This window comes from Papilio xuthus, unplaced genomic scaffold (genome assembly GCF_000836235.2).
Source record: "Papilio xuthus unplaced genomic scaffold, Pxut_1.1 DF827777.1, whole genome shotgun sequence".
NCBI classification, from domain to species: domain Eukaryota; kingdom Metazoa; phylum Arthropoda; class Insecta; order Lepidoptera; family Papilionidae; genus Papilio; species Papilio xuthus.
In genome coordinates this window covers 3,778,375-3,799,473 of record NW_013530872.1, presented here as the reverse complement: position 1 = coordinate 3,799,473, position 21,099 = coordinate 3,778,375, and the positions used below count along the sequence as shown (strand labels likewise).

At 34.2% G+C, this 21,099-nt stretch overlaps 3 protein-coding genes across 3 annotated transcripts; 2 read left to right on the top strand and 1 right to left on the bottom strand.

The window, feature by feature from the left end:
• The first annotated feature begins 10 nt into the window (after nt 1-10).
• On the top strand, nt 11-4,723 carry Or-60 (olfactory receptor 60). The gene is made up of 5 exons (XM_013309173.1): nt 11-936; nt 2,443-2,539; nt 2,967-3,080; nt 4,188-4,343; nt 4,649-4,723. Exons 1-5 carry the CDS (start codon nt 11-13, stop codon nt 4,700-4,702), a joined length of 1,347 nt encoding a protein of 448 aa, XP_013164627.1. The 3' UTR covers nt 4,703-4,723.
• A 111-nt stretch (nt 4,724-4,834) lies between these two features.
• LOC106115652 (uncharacterized) lies at nt 4,835-12,943 on the bottom strand. The gene is made up of 5 exons (XM_013309098.1): nt 12,005-12,943; nt 9,907-9,967; nt 7,850-8,058; nt 5,994-6,156; nt 4,835-5,157 (listed from the first exon to the last, which is right to left on the bottom strand). Exons 1-5 carry the CDS (start codon nt 12,177-12,179, stop codon nt 5,073-5,075), a joined length of 693 nt encoding a protein of 230 aa, XP_013164552.1. The 5' UTR covers nt 12,180-12,943; the 3' UTR covers nt 4,835-5,072.
• A 339-nt stretch (nt 12,944-13,282) lies between these two features.
• Nucleotides 13,283-21,067, top strand: LOC106115811 (cell division cycle and apoptosis regulator protein 1). The gene is made up of 15 exons (XM_013309373.1): nt 13,283-14,091; nt 14,330-14,475; nt 14,669-14,894; nt 15,191-15,480; nt 15,843-16,092; nt 16,382-16,541; nt 16,656-16,981; nt 17,069-17,239; nt 17,684-17,920; nt 18,085-18,320; nt 18,516-18,618; nt 18,724-18,841; nt 19,164-19,399; nt 19,703-19,821; nt 20,073-21,067. Exons 1-15 carry the CDS (start codon nt 13,441-13,443, stop codon nt 20,254-20,256), a joined length of 3,453 nt encoding a protein of 1,150 aa, XP_013164827.1. The 5' UTR covers nt 13,283-13,440; the 3' UTR covers nt 20,257-21,067.
• The last annotated feature ends 32 nt before the right edge of the window (nt 21,068-21,099 follow it).

Here is a 21,099-nt window from a genome sequence, read left to right as displayed (position 1 = left end):
ATTTCTTACAATGTCGGACAATTCGGACGTATCTCGACCTCAACGATATTTTGGTTTCCATTATCTTTTATTAAGATTTTTAGGCCTTGGTTGGTGGCACCATCCTGATGAAAATGACACACGTAACTTTCCCGGATTGTATTTTTATTATGCTCTGTTAACAGAACTCGTTTGGGTTGTAATTTTCGTTGGACTGGAATCGATAGATCCCTTTATAGGTCATAAAGATTTAGATAGATTTATGTTCAGTCTGTCATTTGTTGTAACTCATGATCTTACTCTTATAAAACTCTATATATTCTTCTTTAAAAATCGAGAACTTCAAGATATTGTCCGAACTTTAGAGATCGATTTGCAAGATTACTACCAGAACAATAGTCTCATTCGTCAGACGATTAAAGTGACAAAAATATTGACGGCCTCATTTCTCTTTTTCGGATGGCTTACAATTGGCAATACTACCGTATATGGTATTCTTCGAGATATTAAATGGAAAAGAGAGATATTACAACTAAATGAGTCTACAAGCAAACCACCAAGGACATTGCCACAACCTATTTACATACCATGGGACTATGAAAATGAAAGATCGTACATTATAACCTATTTTTTTGAAACAATAGGATTGTTGTGGACCGGTCATATTGTTATGACGATCGACACATTGATAGGTTCTATTATTCTTCACATGAGTTGCCAATTCACTATACTACAAGAAGCATTTCTAACAGCCTATTATCGAGCCATTGGAAGACTTTATCAAGGTATTCAGGTAAATGAAAATAACGCAAGCGATTCTTCTGAACATTTTATTAGTAGTAAGGATCTTGATATGAGAGAAACTATTATAAGGAAGTATAAATCGGATAAAGAAATTGAAGAGGCTTTACTGACGGAATTGAATAGTTGTTTTAAGCAACACCAACTATTAATCAGGTAAGCGTAAACGTAAACGGTAAACGGGGTTTATCAAATGAGTTACTAGTTGACTCAGACTCGAAATCTTGCTAATTTAAAATAGTATTATAACATATGTAAAAAGTATAGATTAATGGATGGATGTTTGTTAGCAGATAACTCGAAAACCCCTAAACAGATCTGGATTAGAGCATGAACATGACTGCAAAAGCTAGCATTATATACGTAGTAATTGTCATTGGCAGATGACAATCGTAAATTAAAGTTTTTTTTTAATAAATTCACAAACGCACGATATACGGCCAGTAGCATGTGCGTTTTGGCACGCGGGCCGTGTTCGATGCGCGCAAACCATGTTAAACTGCCATAGAATGCGTTGTAAATTAAGTGGTGAGATTGTTCGCGCCAAAATCCTCGCCAGACTCGCAATTTGTAATAGTCTATCACAGCACTATTGCGTTGGACATACATTTTTGAAAACATAAAAAAAAGCATGACGACTTTTTAAAACAAATCAAAAATATTTTACTACTTTAAATACGCAAAGTTATCCACCTTTACTATAGTTGTAATTTGACAAAGTGTGGAAAAGGTACTTTATCTTGAAAAGTTCGCTAAAATACTTGTATGTAAACCGATTTTTATATGATAAGGTGGCAAACGAGCAAACAATCACCTGGAGATTCTTCCAGACGCATAAGATTCTACGCAATTACACTGGTGTTCAAATTTTATTTGAATATAGCTACGTAATAAAAACCAGCAGCGAAGTTAGGGCGAGTCGATGGTTAAATAAAAAGTGGGAAATCTGTATTGAAACGGCTGCGCGTGGCAGTGTCCCGCGGCGCGAAAAAATATCAATCCTCCGCCAATGTTAGCAATAAGGGGACCGCATTTTGTGTGGATATGACACCGTGCAATATCTTAGGATTACAGACCCAATATTGTCAGACGACTGCTTTTTTCTTACTCCCACGCCGAAATCAACATAATCCACGTTTCATATTCAACGTAAGTTTGCTGAAATGAAAAGAAGTCATAGAAACTAAGAGCTATAGTAGTTACTTAATACTACAAGGAATAGTTGACACAAGTTCAAAAAGTATACACTGCATCGAAGACCCTTAAATTAGCATCGGTAGTTAGCACACCCAAAGGAAATAACCTTTAAAACAATATTCTTTGGGGCACCATGAATATTAATTATGCATAGTATGCTGTAACTGTAAAAATACTTTTTATTGAATTAGCTAAAACCTTTGTTACGATGCAAAATTACCACGGAATATACATAGGTATTGAGGTGGTAATTTATCACCTTTAGACAAAAATCGTTACGCAATTTGTTTTGTCATGATTTACTAAATAGAAAACTAAACAATCACTTAAACTTATAAGCAAGTACAGTTAAGGAAACTACTAAATGTACTTTAGTATTGTTAAACAAATAAATATATTTAAAATTGTCCTGTAAATGGGTTATTGTGATAAATTAGATCAATAAAATATTATGTTATCTTACAGTTGCGTGGAAAAGTTCTCGGTGACGTATTCATACGGCTTCGTGACTCAACTGTTGTCCAGTATGGCGGCCATTTGTGCTGTAATGGTGCAAGTTTCGGTATGACATTTACTGTGTCGAATTTCCACTGTCGAATTAGTCAAATGTCAAAACATATTGCCCTATTGTTTTCGAAGAAACACAAATATAAATGTTGAAACAGGAGTTTCGAACTTTTCATAAGTAGTTGATTTAGAAAACCAAAGAACCAATAACTATAAAAGAAGAAGCGGAGACGAATATTTGCAAATATAACTAATATTTAAAAATCATCACTGAATCCTTAACGCTTCATAAAAGCTTAAGTCTTAAAGAAAGGTTCACACAATTTAACAAATGAAAAACTTCTTCAGAAACATGTTCATTAAGCAAAAGATCTAAAGCAGACTAGAGCTTTTAAATTCTGAAAATTCGTATAAACCTAGCCTCAAGTCAGATACACCGCGCGTCGATACTTCTTTGAGCTTAACAAACTTTTTCTTTACAGTTAGATGCATCCAGTTTCAAGTCGGTACGCTTGATAACATCATTGGCATTCTTCGTAGCAATGATCATACAACTTGCGATACAATGCTTTACTGGAAACGAACTCACTTATCAAGTAAGTTGATTGAAAAGTTATCCAAAACTGTCTCTCTTCCGCGACTCCGTTTGCACGGATTAAAATAAACTCAGTAGCCTATGTATTCTTTCAGGCTATATTCTACGTCTATGCCAAATATCAGCAAAATCCATTCAACTGTTGTGTAGATACCTTCCAACTGCCAATGTTACGATGGATAGATGGGACATTGGCCTTTATAATTTTATTATGATTTCGATTAAAACAATTAACTAGTATTTAAAGTATTATTTTATTAATTAACTACAAAATTTTCAATAGTAAGCAGTACGAATTTCAAAGAGCATTGAAGTAAACCGTTATAAAGCCGTAAACCGTTACGATATCACATTTTATGGCAAAGGCAAATTATTCGATTAAATAATTAAACGATTACTTCAATATTGTAATAAAACGATTAAACGAATGTTAAAACACGTTGCGAAAAGAAATTTTCTCCAGTGCTTTCCATTACACGGTGGAATACCAAAAGAAAGGTGCTTGAAACGAGTTATACAGCTCCAGGCGTTTCACTCTGTACGTGTTTCATCTCACAGTCACATAACATAGAAATAAAGAACACGACAATGCTACCTTGAGCCATTCTTTTGAAAAGTTTTCGTCGTGAGTAGTATACATGAATGACTGCTTATGCATTGAAAAAAGAATACATACATGATAAAAGATAACGACTCTGCCAGGACATTGGAGTACCTAGTTACGAATAAGAATGGAAAAAAAGGTATAACATTCTGAGTAGGGATTTACTTTCCGCGTATTCGTTTCTTTATACTTTTTGTGATACTAAAACGCGTCTGTCGGTTATCTTTATAACGACTTGAAACAAAATAAATTTTCTATATTGCGTATGGTCTTTTTATAACTTCAGATTATAACCGTATCTAATTAAATTTTTAACTAAGTTTTACATTTATTAATGTTTGTTTGTTTTTCTGTAAAAAAAACAACTGACAAAAGCCAACGAATGTGTATACTCAGATGTCTCGCTAGCGGTGATCGATGAACATTTATGACTGACCTGTTTCAGGCCTACTGAATGCTGAACTTGCATATTCACCTTCGGCTACTTCGTAAATCAATTTGCAGGCAAAGCTCGTGGCTGACTCGGTAATGGAGTGTCAGTGGGAGCGAATGCCAGCGCGCGTACGTAAGATGCTTCTGCTGACGATGATGCGAGCTCAGAAGCCGCTGCATCTCACTGCTGCCGGCTTCGCTAATATGAACAATGATTGCTTCTTAGCTGTAAGTTGTTCGGTATTTACTGCAAATGGTAGATACCCCAAAACATCTTTCGCTCGACACGGGAGACAGGGCGTGAAGTGGAATTTATTCCCTCCTTCCTCCCACATTTTGTGATAAAGAAGGGATGTAAAAGGGGGTGTATATTTGGCAGAGTAGAGGACGTATAGGAAGGGGGAATGTCCTCATCCTATTCTTCTGGAAGTTTACGTACAAATTATGAAAGAGTTTACTTTTGGTTTTAGACTTATCTATTAGCTAGGTATTATGTGAAATAAAAGAAAACTAAAAATATGTTTTTTTTCCAGATAATGAAAGCCGCGTACTCCTATTACGCGGTGCTAAGCAAACGCCAAGTTTAGGATTTCATTAAAAATAATGCACATTATGCACAAAATTTATTTCATAGAAAGATTTCTACAAATATTAATAATATTAATTAAAACTCGACATAAAACATAATACATTTTACAATCTAAACTATCACAGTTCTCTTACATATAAAATTAACACAACTAACATAGAAAACATAATAAAACGTACATTATACCGCAGTTTTTCTGTAAAATTACCATATAGTTAATATGAAATAACACGTGCGCAATAACAAGTCACCCCAATCCAATGACGTCACTGAAAGATCAAGTGCGTCAGCCGTTATACGACTCAGTGTCATGTTATTCTGTACGCGTAGTAGATATAAACGAACTAAGATAAATACACTAAATTAAATCAGATCTCTAGAAGAGAATGCTTTGGTGTTGTCGATCGTGATTTCTCCGGTGTCTTTATATCGAGGACTGTCATTTCTTCACATCTGTAAGTAAAATTAGCTTATTTCAGCAACTTTTCTCTAGTTTTACTTACCACCTTTAGTAATAAAAGGCCAGTCAGAACATGTTTTTTTTTAAATCCTTGATAGTTCCTATTATTGACATTTTAAAACACACTCTCCTACTATACTATGTTAATATTGGCTCGTGTTATATCCCTAACCTTTTGTTCAATAAAAAAAACAACTGAAAATCAAGATATATGTCAATAGAACTCTTTCATAAGGCTCCATACATACGAAGCAATGTACGCTAGGTTTTAAAGCATGGAGGTTGAATTTTGTAGAGCACGACCTTTGGGAGACTAACGGGAACAAAAGAGATCTCGTAGTTTTAAATCGTAAATGAAACATCTGGTTCTGCGGTGTGGAAAACCTTTGACTCGAAATCAACATTATTAATTAATAATTGACACAAGAAATTATAACTTGTACGTATCTACTATGTGTCATACATTTAATTTTACACTAGTTCCTATAACTGAGTTATAAAAACTTGAGTTAGTAACGGTCAAACCGCTTCAGATTCATATAAACGGTGTCTCAGAAACACGCTTCAGAGTAATGTTGAACTTAAAATCCGAATCAAGACCATCAAGTCCCACATCGGTCACTAGCCATACTCTACATTATCAACATGCTAGACCAACGGTATATTAAAGTTTTCAACCCAAATCATCTCTTTTAAAATAAAGACATTCTATAAAAAATTGGTGCCCAGACTTCAAAATCATCATCTATCTTCTATTTATTTCTATTATGTATTATATCTTTTACATAATTTAGGGACGGAGTAGTTAATATAGCTAGTGTGAACAAACCTATCGTCAGCGGAATGCGCAGCGTTGTAGAAGACATCAGGTATTGGAGAGTCGTGTTGGCTGAGCAGAGAACTGCCGGCGCGCGCGTGGTGCGGCCCGTGAGTTGCGAATGGAGAGAATGGCGCCGCCGCCCGTAACCCAGCCAACACCAGTAATAGGCCACCTAGTAAGATCGAAAACATTCAGATAAGCTAAAATACCTCGATAAATCTTTCATAGGTTTTTTCTTCAGGTACCCATCTGTTCAAGGTCTGACCCTACTTACCTTCTAAAGTTAAATCCTAATTTTAAGCCCGTAAGTTTCTGAGAACAAAATCTCTATGTAAGATATCGTTATCCTTGTCATCCTTTTTGACAAAACAGATATAACAATACTAACGGAGATATTTGGTCTTAGAAACTCACGGTAAGTATATATTCTTCTGTAATTTTAAATACACGAAATGTAGAGAAATGAGTTGATTTGATTTATTTTATTTTACGATCGTTTACTTGACTATTTTATAAAGGCTGTTTTAAGATAGTTTTATTTCAATTTCTTTTTTGGACCTAAAAGAATTTTTTAATTATAATTTGCTGGCTGAAATGAAAACTAAAGTATATTTTTTTCCCGCATTCTCCTAGCAGGCACTTTTAGAACAATTCTAATTTTTAAAACCCATGACAAAAGTTCAAAGCTGTCCAAACAAAATGTAAAACTATGTTTGCTATGTCCCGGTCTTTTCGACGTGTTTTTTGCTAACAGCGTGCCATCGTTGTTTAAAAAAAACTCAACAAGAACCTCCCTGTATGCGGTTTTATATGAAAATGCTGGTAAATTTTTCACAACTTATTTTTGTATAATCCAAAAAAAAAAGATCTAATAAAGTAAATAGAGCCCTCAATAAAACATAGAGGTTGAGATACTGATTTTACAAGGATCATCACCATCACTAAATATACATACTAATAATCCATTTGGTCCGTAGCATACTAAAATAGTATGGCCCATATTCCTTTATCTACATACATATAATATTTAATTGCATTCTTAGCATTTCTTTTCGATACAGTCACTGTCTGTAAAATCAAGATAACCACATTCCTATATCGTATCATCAATTTAAACACTGACAATAAAAGTAATTTAAACCTAATCTAATATAACTATAAAATTTTATTATTTCAATCTTAATATGTCTGTAATGAAAACCCTGCGTATAAATTACTATTCATATAATACTTGTTTTGTATAATTTAATTTAATATGTACTCTGTGTACGGTACTGGAGATTTGCCATTAGCCGGAATTCATATTGTTGGCGATGGAAGATGTACAAAGGTGATCCTAGATTATTTCAAATACGTTCATCTTAGATGCGTGAGTTCTATCAATGTTATATTAGAATAGTATGAATGCATTTTATATTAAACTATTAAAGTATTTATTAATATAAATGTAAATGTAATAGTACAAAAAAATTATAATAAGATAGAGACCATTTAAGTGGATCGGCCCCAATGGTGTCTGTTCTTTTTATTCGCAGATAATTCGCAAGTTGGCAACAGCTTCCAATCTGTTCTGACTGTCGTAGCCGCAACTGTGTCATGTGACTATCGTGTGTGACTAATTATATGTAATTTTCATAAAATGCGTGAAAGGCTTTTCCTACAAATTCTCTTTCAGGGTCGTTTATCGTAACCAAATTTGCATAGCATGTTGTACATTTGGGAAATCGGATAAATATTTCTTAACTTTACTATTAACTACATCATGACTTCTTTTGAAAATTAAAACGTCCAGAAACATTTTCAAACCCTTATCATCATAGAATAATAAAATACACTAATATCTAGTAACCTAATTACAATCATACCTGCAACAGCAGCAAGTATTGTCAGATTAGCAAACAAGATAGCGGTCGCGGCGCATGCGTAGAACGGCGCACGCGCACGTCCACATGACCACCTTGCGAAATCCCAGCAGCGTAGAGACAGCGTGTATTGCCCGCGCCGACACAACAGGTCCACGAACAGCGCTGCCACCCACATTGTCTCCATTACGAACACCAGAGCTGCACCAACTCTACATATAAAAAAAAGGTGTGATGATAGCCATTTGTTTTGATAGTGTTACAATGTATCGTGTAAACATTAATAGATCTCGTTTATCTTTAAACTAGCTGTATCCCGCGACTCCGTCCGCGCGGAATTAAAAAAAACATAATTAGTAGACTGTGAGTTCTTCCAGACTATTTTCTACGTCTACGCCAAATTTTAGCCGGATCCGTTCAGCCTTTCTGGAGATACCTTCAAACAAACATCCATCCATCCAAACATTCGCATTTATAATATTAAATTAATAAGATTGGTTATAGTAATTTGGTACACAGGCAGTTATGACGTAGTCATATGTTTCCTTTACTGATCAATTAACATAAATTTAAAAATCACACATATTCAAATAATTCATAAGTGAAAAATTTAAACAACTGTAATTTAAATTCAATTCAGGTTTCCAGAAGTGTAATGAAAGTAGCACAATTCGCTTAACTTCAGTTCTATATCATTCATCGTCAGAAGTAAGGATTTTTACGACTCTACCAGAGAAATGTCTCGAATTTCAAGAGCACTCGTAAAAAGTTTTCACACATTGCAAGCTAAATATTGATGACTTAAGTTTGAATCTAAGTACCTACTTATGATGGAGAAAATGCAAGCGAACGAAATATAATGTACAATACTTAGGAAGAATTAAAGAATAAAATGCTGGTAGTAGGGGTGAATAGTAACAAAAATTAAAAATTCATTGCATTGTAATATGGAATAAGTTTTGTTAACATAACACTAATTTTATCTGTGTAGTAAAATAAATGGAATAAATAATTAATTGACTAACGAAAAATCATTCAACATCATAGCGTAAAGTTCCTCGTTTTGATAATTGTCCACCCCTTTACAATAGTTAATAATCGTCAGAAGAAACAAACGCTTTGATATTTTAAAAGTTCCATATCTACAATTTACGTAAGAATTGTAAAAAAACAACAGGAACTTTCTCGTTTGAATTCCAGGTTAATGAACACTATACGTAAGGATCCTGCTAACGAGCCTTGTTTCTAAGCACGGGGCGGCGGCCAAATAAAACAACACCCTAGAAGTCACAATATTGCCTCAAACACGTCAAAGTTACTTAAATAGGTGTTTTTAACGCGTCCCTCAACACCGAGATGAAAAGTAATCCTCGCCTTTTTTATTACCATCCAAAATTAAGTCTCGCCAAATTTAATTTTTCGAAGTTGTGACGCTTTCGAGCAGACGAAGATTTTAGCAAATAAATCTACACAACCGCGGTCAGTAGGCAAATCTGACAAATACTTTGATTCAAAGATATTACATAAGTGAACTAACTTTAATTATACTTCGTATTAGAAAGTTATCAGAAACAAAAACTCTCAAGTTAAAGATTTCACTTACGCTTTTCTTGTAGCGTTATGAAGTATTTACATTTTTCAGAATATTTTTAGAGATTAAGATATACTTAGACTAGAAAATTATTACTACATAACAACAACGTTTAGTGTCGATTAAAGGTAAGCATCGAACAACTGTCACCTTGCTATTTTATATAAGTGGCCGGAAGTATATAATGCGACAACAAAATCACTCATGCGTCGCAACGGTTTGTTTACCATATGTCTAAGCTTGGTTCATGACGTTTTGGATATGTCAAAATCGACCAGCTCTTACTGCTAGAGCCATCTACTGATAAACAGCGAGAACTTAGTTGCGCACCTAATATATGTGCGTTCACATGTATTACGTGTGGTATTTATGATCTAACGCTGCTACTTTAAATTAAAATAACATGAAATCTTATTAATAAAATTTGTAACTGTCATTAAAAATAATGATTATAGAAAAAAATACTTACAAGAAGCCCGGCGCGACTTCGTACCCGAGCACCATTAGTTCTGCTCCGGCACCACTCAGAACTGCAACAGTTATATTATTTTACTTTTAATTTTATTAAATAACCACATAAAATACATAGAATTATTTTTAATTCACATGTCTAATTAACTTTATGTATTTGTTAATTAAATATTTTTCGATAAAATTCTCCAAAAGTACTTTCTATTACATATTCCTTTATATTTAAAATTAGTAGTTTAGTTAGTAAACCAAAGTTTACAACTTATTTAAATTTTTAAATTTGTACCAAACAGTTGCTGATTTATTTCAATTTAATCGTCATAGATAACTGAGATTTTAATAAAAATAAGTTTGATTGAAATTAAGTCAAAAGTGAAGTTCTAGTCATATTTTCAACATAAATAGACATAGTTTGGTTTCTCCTATCATCAATTTGTATTGATTTTAAACAACAAAATGTATGTTTTTTTTAATGCAAACATACATTATACGCTATCACGAAGCGACGACTCTTACCATTACAATATTAAAGTAGGTCACAATAAAAAGCTCTCATATATAACAATATTGAAAGAATGGAAATACTAGACTGTAAAGTTCGCTTATTCAACTTTCATTTTGATGACGATTGTCTTTTGTCATCATTAAAATATACTATAAAAAAAGCCTCCTTCATCTACAGTTGTTGCGTTGCATTTTTGTAAAATAAATACGAAATAAATAATAAACACTCATTTGGTAGAATTGTTTAAATCTTAGTTATCTAATTAAAATGTCTCTAATAGTACATGGGTAACGAGGATAACACGTAAAGTTGTGATTAAAAGGTGTTTTTTTTTTAGCAATTACTAATTTTTCACTATAGACCAACCTCAATGAGTACACGTGTGTATTTAATTATTTTCGACACCTAACATCAAGAATGAGGAAATATAACCTGCAATTCTAATTTTGTAATGAACACATTTGTTATCAGTACATAATGTGTTATATAATTTATCAATGTACATACAAACGTAACGGCAATTGCAAACAATTGATGTCGTTCGTTAAGATCGATTACTCCTGATGATATTAGTAACAGGACTTAATAGGGCCGTGGTAAGATGCACGATTGTATTTATTAGTATGGTGCAGTTGGAGATAATTTTATTCGTTTTCCGTTTAGGTCAATGATTTTTAAATTCCGAAAACATTTCCCACTTTTCCCCTATTTCAGTAATAATAACCTAAGGAAGAGTGTTATAAATTAACCTAAAAGATTTATAATACGGAAATAAATTAACTTTTATGCACTTCTTAATTCTATAACAATAATTATGACAATTTTCCTGCTAGCTGACTGACGTGACCTTGACAATTATTTATGAGATGTATTAACAATAAGCATTACAAAACAAATATTTAAATATGCATACAATATGAAGGAAAAAATTATCTTTTCTATTTTTCTTACTTGTCGAGAAAATGTTATTGTATTTAATTTATAAAAAATACTTATACGTTTAATGTACGGACGTCATAAATACGTTAAAAAAATTGTGACTTTGTGACATTTGAAATTGGTAAATAAAAAAACTACATTACGTGTGCGAATCGTAAAACCAAATATTTTTTCATTAGTGCTAAAGAGAAAAATATTATTTAAAAAGAGACCTAGGAGAGCTTGATTAAAAAGTGTTCCCTCGTAAATCAGGGTAGGCAGAAATCACAATCGGCACGATCCTGGCGTAATGCCTGCCTTCTAGGTTGCGGGTACTCCCTTTTCGTTCATCTAATTAAGTTTTGTAACGTCGTTATAAGCTTATACTGTAATTTAATGTATTTAAACAATAGCTCGTAATGTTTTAAAATAATAAATAGGAAATAGTCTGATAAATCAAACTTCCGACCGACAAATTGTTAATCGGAGGAAGCTCAGATAATAATGTCATTTCTAATTCATGTAACAACATGTACTTTAGCTTTGCTTGAAAAATAAATGACATTCTTATTAATTATCATTTTAGTTATAGATTTTATCGATTATAATTATATTAAACAAAAGTTTTGCAAATATGGATACATTGCAATACATTTTGTTGTTGTATACTTACCAACAGCAGTAATAAGGCCCCATAATCTTGCGAGCGGCTGCAACAGCACCCATAATCTTAGTGCCAAAGATTTCTTCGGCGTAGTGACCCTTATTGATGGGCTCCTAATTGCTGTGTCTTGTGACTCCAGTTCACCCGCATCACTACGAATTGGCTTTGATGATTCAACACTCATAATTAACGTTAAACGCACCACAAAATATATTTGTTACATTAAACAAAATAATTCACCCTTTTAGACTTATAAACACTTTCACTTTTATTTGCAACCATATTAAAAATAGCCAAGAGATTTTTTTATATTTCAATAATTAATAAAACACCATAAAAAACTTCAAATGTCTTGTGTTGTTGTTTATAAACTTTAAACTTTGTCACTAAATGCATCAAACGTAATGTTTATCTAAAGTTTGGCCCATTGCCCAAATACTGAAATATCGCACTGCCTTGAAACTTTTTATAACCATGTCAATTATTATATCAACTTAAAAATAATGAAAAGAATATATTAACAGCTAAAAATGACGCAATAAAATATTTGAGAACTTTAAAACATAGTAACTAAAAAAAGATTACATTCCCCGATATTTTGGCGCGCAAAACTATTACGTCGTAGACACACGCATATGAGTCCGAGCGCTGTGAGCTACTGAATTTTAGATGAGTGATGAAGTTGATCTCAGCTCAGTGGACTAGATAGACATCCGACGGCCACGACGATGTTTTTATTTTATGAATAAATATTTTTCGTAAGTAACTACTGTAAATGGCATAATTGTTTTCTATCCAATAAATATACAATTTTTTTACCTATTATGCACATCTTATTGATTGTCGAATTTACAGTGAAAAACAAAGTCCATTGATCGAAGAGGCTTAAATTTTTCAAAAAGCGAGATTATAGCATAAACTTACCAGAAATATTGTTATAGACCTGTTAACCGAGTTTTTTGAGTTAGTTAATTAGATACAATTTTATATTCAATATTCAATTCCGTGAATAATTGTACTTGAAGAAAAAGAATGTGAATAATTTCTGTATCAGTAACCATTTTTTTAATAATGATAGTAAGTGGAAGATATAAAATTTTTATTTAAAGATATATTAGAAAATATTAAAAAAACTTCTGTAAGAAAAATGTTACAAATAAAAAATTTAATGCTTCTATCAGCTTCTATTTTGGGACAGAAGAAGAAAGCTGTTGCTATTTCTTTTTCACATCTTAAATGTCTATAAAAGCCAGCATGCTCTTTGTACAATTGGCCATAAACTATAATTTGTCTCTGGCCCAACCCAAGCTCTTCAAATCAGCCATTTTGTTAATTGATGATGTTTTTCGTTAGTTTGATTATCGTAACTGGTGTTTAAAAACAAATAAAGTGTTAATTATTAATATAGAGTGTTCAATTTAAAAGTATTTTCTTATTACTTAACAATGCAATCAAATAGTGGTGCGAAAAATCCGCCTTGGGCGAGATCAAATGTGAATACAAACATTACCGGCATAAACCCACAAATAATGGATCCCAATTCAATGATGACACAACAAGGCATGATGCCTTTCCAACAAACACAAACAGTTTTTAATACTGGCATGATGCAAGCTCAAAGTGGTATGGGAATGCCGATGGCAGGACAAATGCAGATGAATCAAATGACTCAAGGTCAAATGTACCCGGGCAATGTTGTTGCGTACCCAGCACCACGTGGTATGAACCCGGGTTTGTATCAAAACGCTCAAACTAATCAACCACAACAAGGAACTGAACAGCGGGTATTTACGGGCACTGTCACTAAGACTCATAATGATTTTGGTTTTGTTGATCACGATGTTTTCTATCAAACATCTGTTTGTGCAAAAGGCATTATACCTAAGATCAACGATCGGGTGCTAGTTGAAGCCACTTATAACTCTAGTATGCCGTTCAAATGGAATGCTACTCGTGTACAAGTTTTACCGAAGTCTAATCATACTCAAAAATCGAATCCTCCTAAGTCTAGTTCTTACAATGCTGTACCTCCACCATCTTCCAAAAAGCCTTTGCCATCGCGACGTGATGATCGGCCGTCGCGCAGGGAGGACAGGGTAGGTATTCATACTGTTTTAACACCAATGCTGGGTTTAGAGTAGGATGCGTTGAGTGACAAAAAGATTCGTAACAGGTCTGCGAATTAAACAGTTTCACAAATGTTACCCTCTAAAGGCATGGTATAAAAAGAAGGCACTATGGAAAACTCGTCGGTCGCTAGTATTGTTACAAATCATTACTGCCTACCACATATAGTTGCAGTAAGATATAGATTCTGTTTACTTATAATTTTAGAAACGATCTCGAACAAGAAGTCGTTCGCGATCCCGTGAACGACGTGACAGTCGCAACCGTAGAGAATCTCCACCACGTAAACGTCCTGTTGTCCATCAGCCATCACCTGTGAAATTTGTTCGAGTTCCTCGTATGCCACTTGATATGTAAGTTATATTATTATTAACAACTAAAATTCTAATTGTACAACAGAAAAAAAATTCATTACTGATCAGCCTATTGACAGTGTTATGAATGTTAAGCTTTGTAATTTTTCAATCAAGCATAGTTGGTAATCCCTTAACTTATCAAGTAATGAATATATTTAATTAATAGCAAGTGATACTTAACTTTTTGCAGTGATAAAGCAGATGTACCTGGACTATCACAGAGGTATAACAATCTATATATACCATCTGATTTTTTCAATGCCCAAGTAAGATGGGGAGAAACATTCCCACCACAAGCACCATTTTCGCTTAATAATCCATGTTCATATCATATTATGAGCAAGGAGGCAGAGAATCCAAACCATAATGATTCTATCCTGGAACCACCTGATGCTGATTATAGATTTTCAGCCAAGGTTAGTTAATTTCCTGTATACAATGCTTTTACAGAACTATAAAGTCTTTTCTTTCCTGGAACCGGCCACATCAAGATTGCATTAGAATGAAAAAAAAATTCATTTTCAAAATACATGATAATTTTTTGGTGCTAAGAAACCTATTAAAAAAAATTTGGCAGTAACTACATGTCCGATCTTTTAAAACATTTTAGCCTCATTAGCTTCCTCTCTGGGAGTCTGAGAGCAGTGTTTGGTCTATTTCTATTCTAGTTTAACAATTTATGAGTGACAATACAGTAAAAATATTATTTTAGGTGATGTTGATCAGCATGCCAACTTTGGAATCTCTGTATCAAAAGTGTGGTCTAACAAAGGGAGATGATAAAGATAAACGATTGACTAAATCACCGTTGCATCCCACACGGTTGATCAAGTTTCTTGTAGGACAGAAGGGGAAAGGAGGTGAAAATTTTGCAATAGGTGGTCCTTGGAGCCCTTCCTTAGATGGTGAAAATCCTCAGTCAGATCCAGGAGTGTTGGTGAAGACTGCTATACGTACATGCAAGGCACTCACAGGCATTGATTTATCCTCTTGTACCCAATGGTGAGTGTTTTGTTCTTAAAATATTGGAGTTTCCTGTGTCCTGATTTTTCCAGATCATTTTAAGAGGTAGTTGTGGATAAAATCTTACAAGTAATTTATTTTTAACTTGTTTTCTCACAAGCGCAATTGCTATTACTGTAGTTTTATCCATAGCTATTTGTTGAATGGATCATAGTACAGCACACATTCATTTTGTGAGAGTACGGAGTTCGTACATCGCGAATGGCGCAACTAATTGGATGCAGAGATGTACTAACAACAGCAGTTTGTTGACTCTTGTACGGGATGTGTCGTGTCTATGTCAGGAGTCAGCGCGTTCGCATATTGTGAGTATGCATAATACAACTGAATTACCCGCGCAGGTACCGAATGGTGGAGTTTTACTACTGGCGCGAGAGCAGCGGCAAGTCCAGACTCGAGTGTGTGGTGTTGTTCCTGCCGGACGTGTGGTCGGCGCAACCTTCGCGTATCGACTGGACTACGGTTCAGGAGCGATATAAGGCAGCGTGCGACGCGACGTTACGTCGGCTCGACGGTGACGAGCCGGAGCCGAACCCTAAAGGCGACGCACCGAGGTCGCGCTGCGAAGATTCAGCGGAGATATCCCAAATTGTTTGTTCCCAGTTTTGTTTGGTTTTGTATCCGGCTGCGCGCATCTTAACGGACGGAGGACCCCGCGCCTGTTGCCGACACTACCGTAGGACTGGCGTCGGCCGGAAATCGCAAGCTCGATTACTTCACACACAGCACCACTCACACAATCATCCCATTATACTATATTTAGAAATAACTTTTTGGATCTTTGAGTTATTTTCCGAAAACATATAAATCACCATCCCTCATTTTGCCTTAAAACTTATTTCTTTATATCATTTATATTGACAGCAACATGTGTTTTTAGGATGCAACAAACTTTGAAGATACTACAATAACTATTGATGAAAACTATGAGGACTATGAACTGAAACCAGAGCCAACACACTATTCTAATATTAATTTGCGTAGTCTGACAGTGGAACAGCTGAAGCAAGAGCTACAGGCTCGGAATGCTAATTGCACAGGTAATATTTAATACATTCCTCTTTACTACATACATCTATATTCTTCTATTTTACATAATGAACAAGAACAGTTTTAGAGAAAACCCCAAAGTGAATATCTATTTCTCCCAACAGGTCTCCGAACCCAATTAGTGTCCCGTTTGTCAAAACTTCTTAAAATTGAAAAAGAAAAGGATGGCAAAGATGAGGATATTATGGAGGTAGAAGATGAGGAGGCAGAAAATAAACTTGAAAATGGTGGACAAACAGAAAATAAAAATCAGGAGGAAGAAAGTAATACAAAAGAAGAGGTCCAAGTGGAAAATAATATAGCAATAACCCAACAAGAAGACAACAAAAATAACAAAGATAATTCCGAAGACATAGAAGTTACTGAAAAAAAAGAAGAAAAACCTAAAGAACCTAAAACTGAAAAGGAATTGGAGGAAGAAAGGAAAAAGGTAAACACAAACAAATATTTGACAAAAAAAAATATATTAAAAATATGTGGAGAATATAATGTTTACAATAATTACCATTTATTTTAGTTGGAGAAAGAAAAACAAGCAGTCAAAGTACGATACGAGCTGCCATCTACACCACACATCATTGTTCACCCGTCCAGTACTGCCAAGAATGGCAAGTTTACCTGCAGTGTTGCTACTTTGTCACTGTTATTGGATTACAGAATAACAGACAATAAGGAACATAGTTTTGAGGTTAGTTCTTGTATCAGTAATAGCAATGTAATTTGAGTCTAAAGCCCTGATCTCCAGAAATGGATAGGCGATTGCTTGGAAATGACAGCTTTTGCTTAATTGCGATTTAAACGCGCTTGTTTGTGTTACGTGACAGTAAATAACAATTTATATCATTAGTTCGAATCCTCACCACGGCTACAAAGAGCTACCATTATCGCCAAAATATCGAAAATCAAATAGGCACATAAACTAAGTTTTTAGACAGTCTATTTATAAAGGTCAGTGGTCTAAAGCCTTAATGTTTTGGTAATTTTTTCGAAATTTCTGCACCTATTAAGTAGTTGCTTTGTTTCAATGTTATAAAGTGTTATGTCACGTATTTGTTAATATTTTTTATATTTAGAACCTTCACTTTTATTTATATTATACATAATAATACATATATTCATAAAAACATTTCAGTTATACGTATTTGCGGAGTTATTTAACGAAATGCTTATGCGAGATTTTGGTTTCTACATATATAAAACTCTTTACACACTGCCCGAAAAAAATGAAGATGCGAAAGACAAGGAAAAGACTGATGATAAAGTAGAGAAGAAAGATGAGAAAAAGACAGAAGACAAGAAAGATGACAAGAACAATGACAAGGATAGGAAAGAAGATAGAGGCAGAGATTCAAGAAGACGTGAAAGAAAAGTAAGTCAATATTAAATGTCATAATTTACACGTGATTGTGATCGAGACAATGTCTGTTGTTACTTAAAGAACTAAAGTTAGACATCAAAGTTTTTTTCTAGCTGTTTCAACAATATATACATTTGTATTCAGGGCATTTAATTTAGTATTTTTTTTAACTTCAGGATTCGCACAGTGATGACGAAAGAAGTAGTTCACCAAAGCGCAAGAGTCGCGGAGTTGATCTACCTCCAGACCCATACTTATTGCTATCTTTGGTGTACTTTGATACATCTCGCTGTGGTAGTATTGCTAAGAAGGATCTACAGAGTCTGTTCATGAGCCTCGGCTTACAACTGTCCAGATCACAGATCAGAGCTATACTTGAGAAAGTCTGCATAAAAGACACATTTAGCTATAAGTAAGTGATATTTTTTTATATTGTCCAACAAGCAAATATTTCTTGTTCTAACGGCTAATTAAAATCTTTATTCATGTGAATGATGATTAACTACTGCTTGAAAATTTTTGTGTATTGATTTGTATTAAAGTTATCTTTGTTAACATACATATTAAGAGATTATTATACTCCAATTAGTTATTGTTTTTATTACAGGTTACTAATACAAGCTATCAAAGACCTGGCTTCGGGAACAGCCGGAGATGCCATGCAGGATCTGCCGTTAGACACCCCAGCTGCTAGCGACGTTCCTCCTCATGTAAGCCACTATTTTTTTTAATAGAGATAAATGGAAAGAGGTTATAACATAGTGCTTATGTTGTTGAGATTTCCTTATTGTAAAACTTGTGATATGTTTGTTTAGATTGCTGAACTAGAAGCTACTATTGCCGCAGGCAACCGGGAGCTATTGCCTGTGTTTGGTAAAGCAGTTGATGAAGATGGTAAAGAGAAGTCTGTTACTGCAGATGTCAGTGATACAGGTAAATTAAAATTATTATCGACGGCTATTTTTCGTTACTGTCGTCCGCGACTCTTTCCGCGCGGTATTAAAAATTAGTAACTAGCGTGTGTACTTCCAGATTATTTCCTACGTCTGCCAAATTTCATCGGGATTCGTTTATCCATCCATACATACATTCACACTTATATTTATAATATTAGTAAGATATGATAGTAAAATATTATTTTATACAAAAATCTTATTCATGTGTTTTAAAACATTATGGTGTCTATAAACATCTGACGAGTTCAGCTCAGAACAGGATATTAATTAAATCCAACTGAAATAATTGAATTTGTCAGGCATAGTGGTGTACAAATCGCGGGTAATAGACGTGGGCGCGATGGTGGAGGCTGCGGGGCGTGCGGCGGGCGAGCGAGCGCGGCTTGAGAGTGCGCTGGAGAACGCCCGCGCGGCTCTGCGGGCTGCGCGCGCCGCCGCCGCATCTACGCAGCAGGCAGAGCGCGGTGCGCAGACACAGCTCTCTGACCTCAGCGCGCAGCTGGCCGCCGCCAAGGCCAAGCTCACCTCCCTCACTGTAAGTTAACTTTAGAGTTTTTCCTAAAGGAAGGTAAAATTGAAAATAGAAGAAAGAATTGAATAATTCAATCCTACCATTGATTTTATAATTCAATACTTTGGATATTCCTTGACGACGTTTTGTACACGCCGTTTCAATCTTTAAGGTGGCTCAGATCATGTGTGCGTAGCGCAGTGCTTTTATACTGCTGTTATAGTATAAGTTGGCACACAAACAAGCGGCCACCTAAATAAAGTAAACTAGTGAAGTGATAGTTGTGTCTTCTACCATTATTTTATTGTGGTATGTATTTTGTGACAGGCCAGTTCCAAGATATTCCATTCAACATTGAAAAGCATTCAGAGCAAAGTGGAGGCGGTTGTCAACATCAAGTATGATGATGATGATGACGTTGTCGAAATTATTAATGGACCTACTAAGTAAGTTAAATATAAAACCCATTGTTTAAGCATGTAAAATGTATTATTCAATATAGTCATGCCTTGATGTTACAAAATGGCAACACTAGTAGGTTTTGTAGTTTTAGACGGTATAAACATAATTAACTGATACAATATCTTCAAACTGATGGAATTTTGTTTTACTCTAAATGCAACGCATTTCAAACATGCTTATTATGTTGAATTATAATCTCTAAATAATGCTTTATTAACACTAAAAACTTTTACAGAGACGATAAAGAAACAAAGGCTGAAAAATCAAAATCGGAAGTAAAGGATGTAGACAAATCTACAGATAAAAGTGATGTCAAAATTGTTGAGGATAATAAAGTGCACGAAAGTTATGGAAAAGACAAAGAAATTGAAGTAACATCAGTAAATATGGATATTGATGATAGAGAGCTAGTCATATGACCCGGTAGGCAAAAGTTTGAATAAACTATGACTCACTAGCGCCCCCTGTTAATCTCAAAGTGTCATTGTGTGGTAAGTTTTACATATTTTCTGACAGAATTAACCATATTAGCAGAGGTCAGTTGGTCAGATATCCTTGTTGGACAGGTTGGAACCTTGAGTTACAAAATAATATAATTCGAGATTTATTGTTAGTTCTACAGTATTTGATAGTTAGGTACTTAAGTTTAATACATAGACCTGAGTATTTTTAATTATAACATAATATTGTAAATATAGTTAAATTCGTCCAATAATTTTTATCTTATATTATCCTAGGCAATGTGGCTATTTAAATTAAATGTATTTAGACCTCCAAAGTTAGTCTAAATAGGTTTTTACTGTCAAAACATTCATACGAGTGGATTATTTTTTTTTTATAATTATGCAAGTCATTCTCCTTAGAAATAAATTGAGGTAATTTGTTTTTGTATGGGTGTTGTGCAATGGACATGCACCGTGAGTCTTACATAACAGGAAAAAGTATGTCGAAGGAATTGAATTTTATTTGTATTTTATATATTACTTATTTGTTTTGACAATGAAAATGTACAGTAGCATTGACCTCATCTGTTCATCCTAAGGGGAAGCGTGTATGCAGCGATGTGTATATAAGAGTGAATGTGATAAGTGATAATATAACAATTTATAATTCTTTTATTTTAAGTGGTTGTATGTAATTTGAGTAAGACTTAAATTGTTTAGTCTAATTTCCCAATAAAACTCCATACATACAAAGTGGATCGTTTTCTTAACTAGCCGCGACTCCGTCCGCGCGGTATTAAAACAAACTTAATAAGTAGT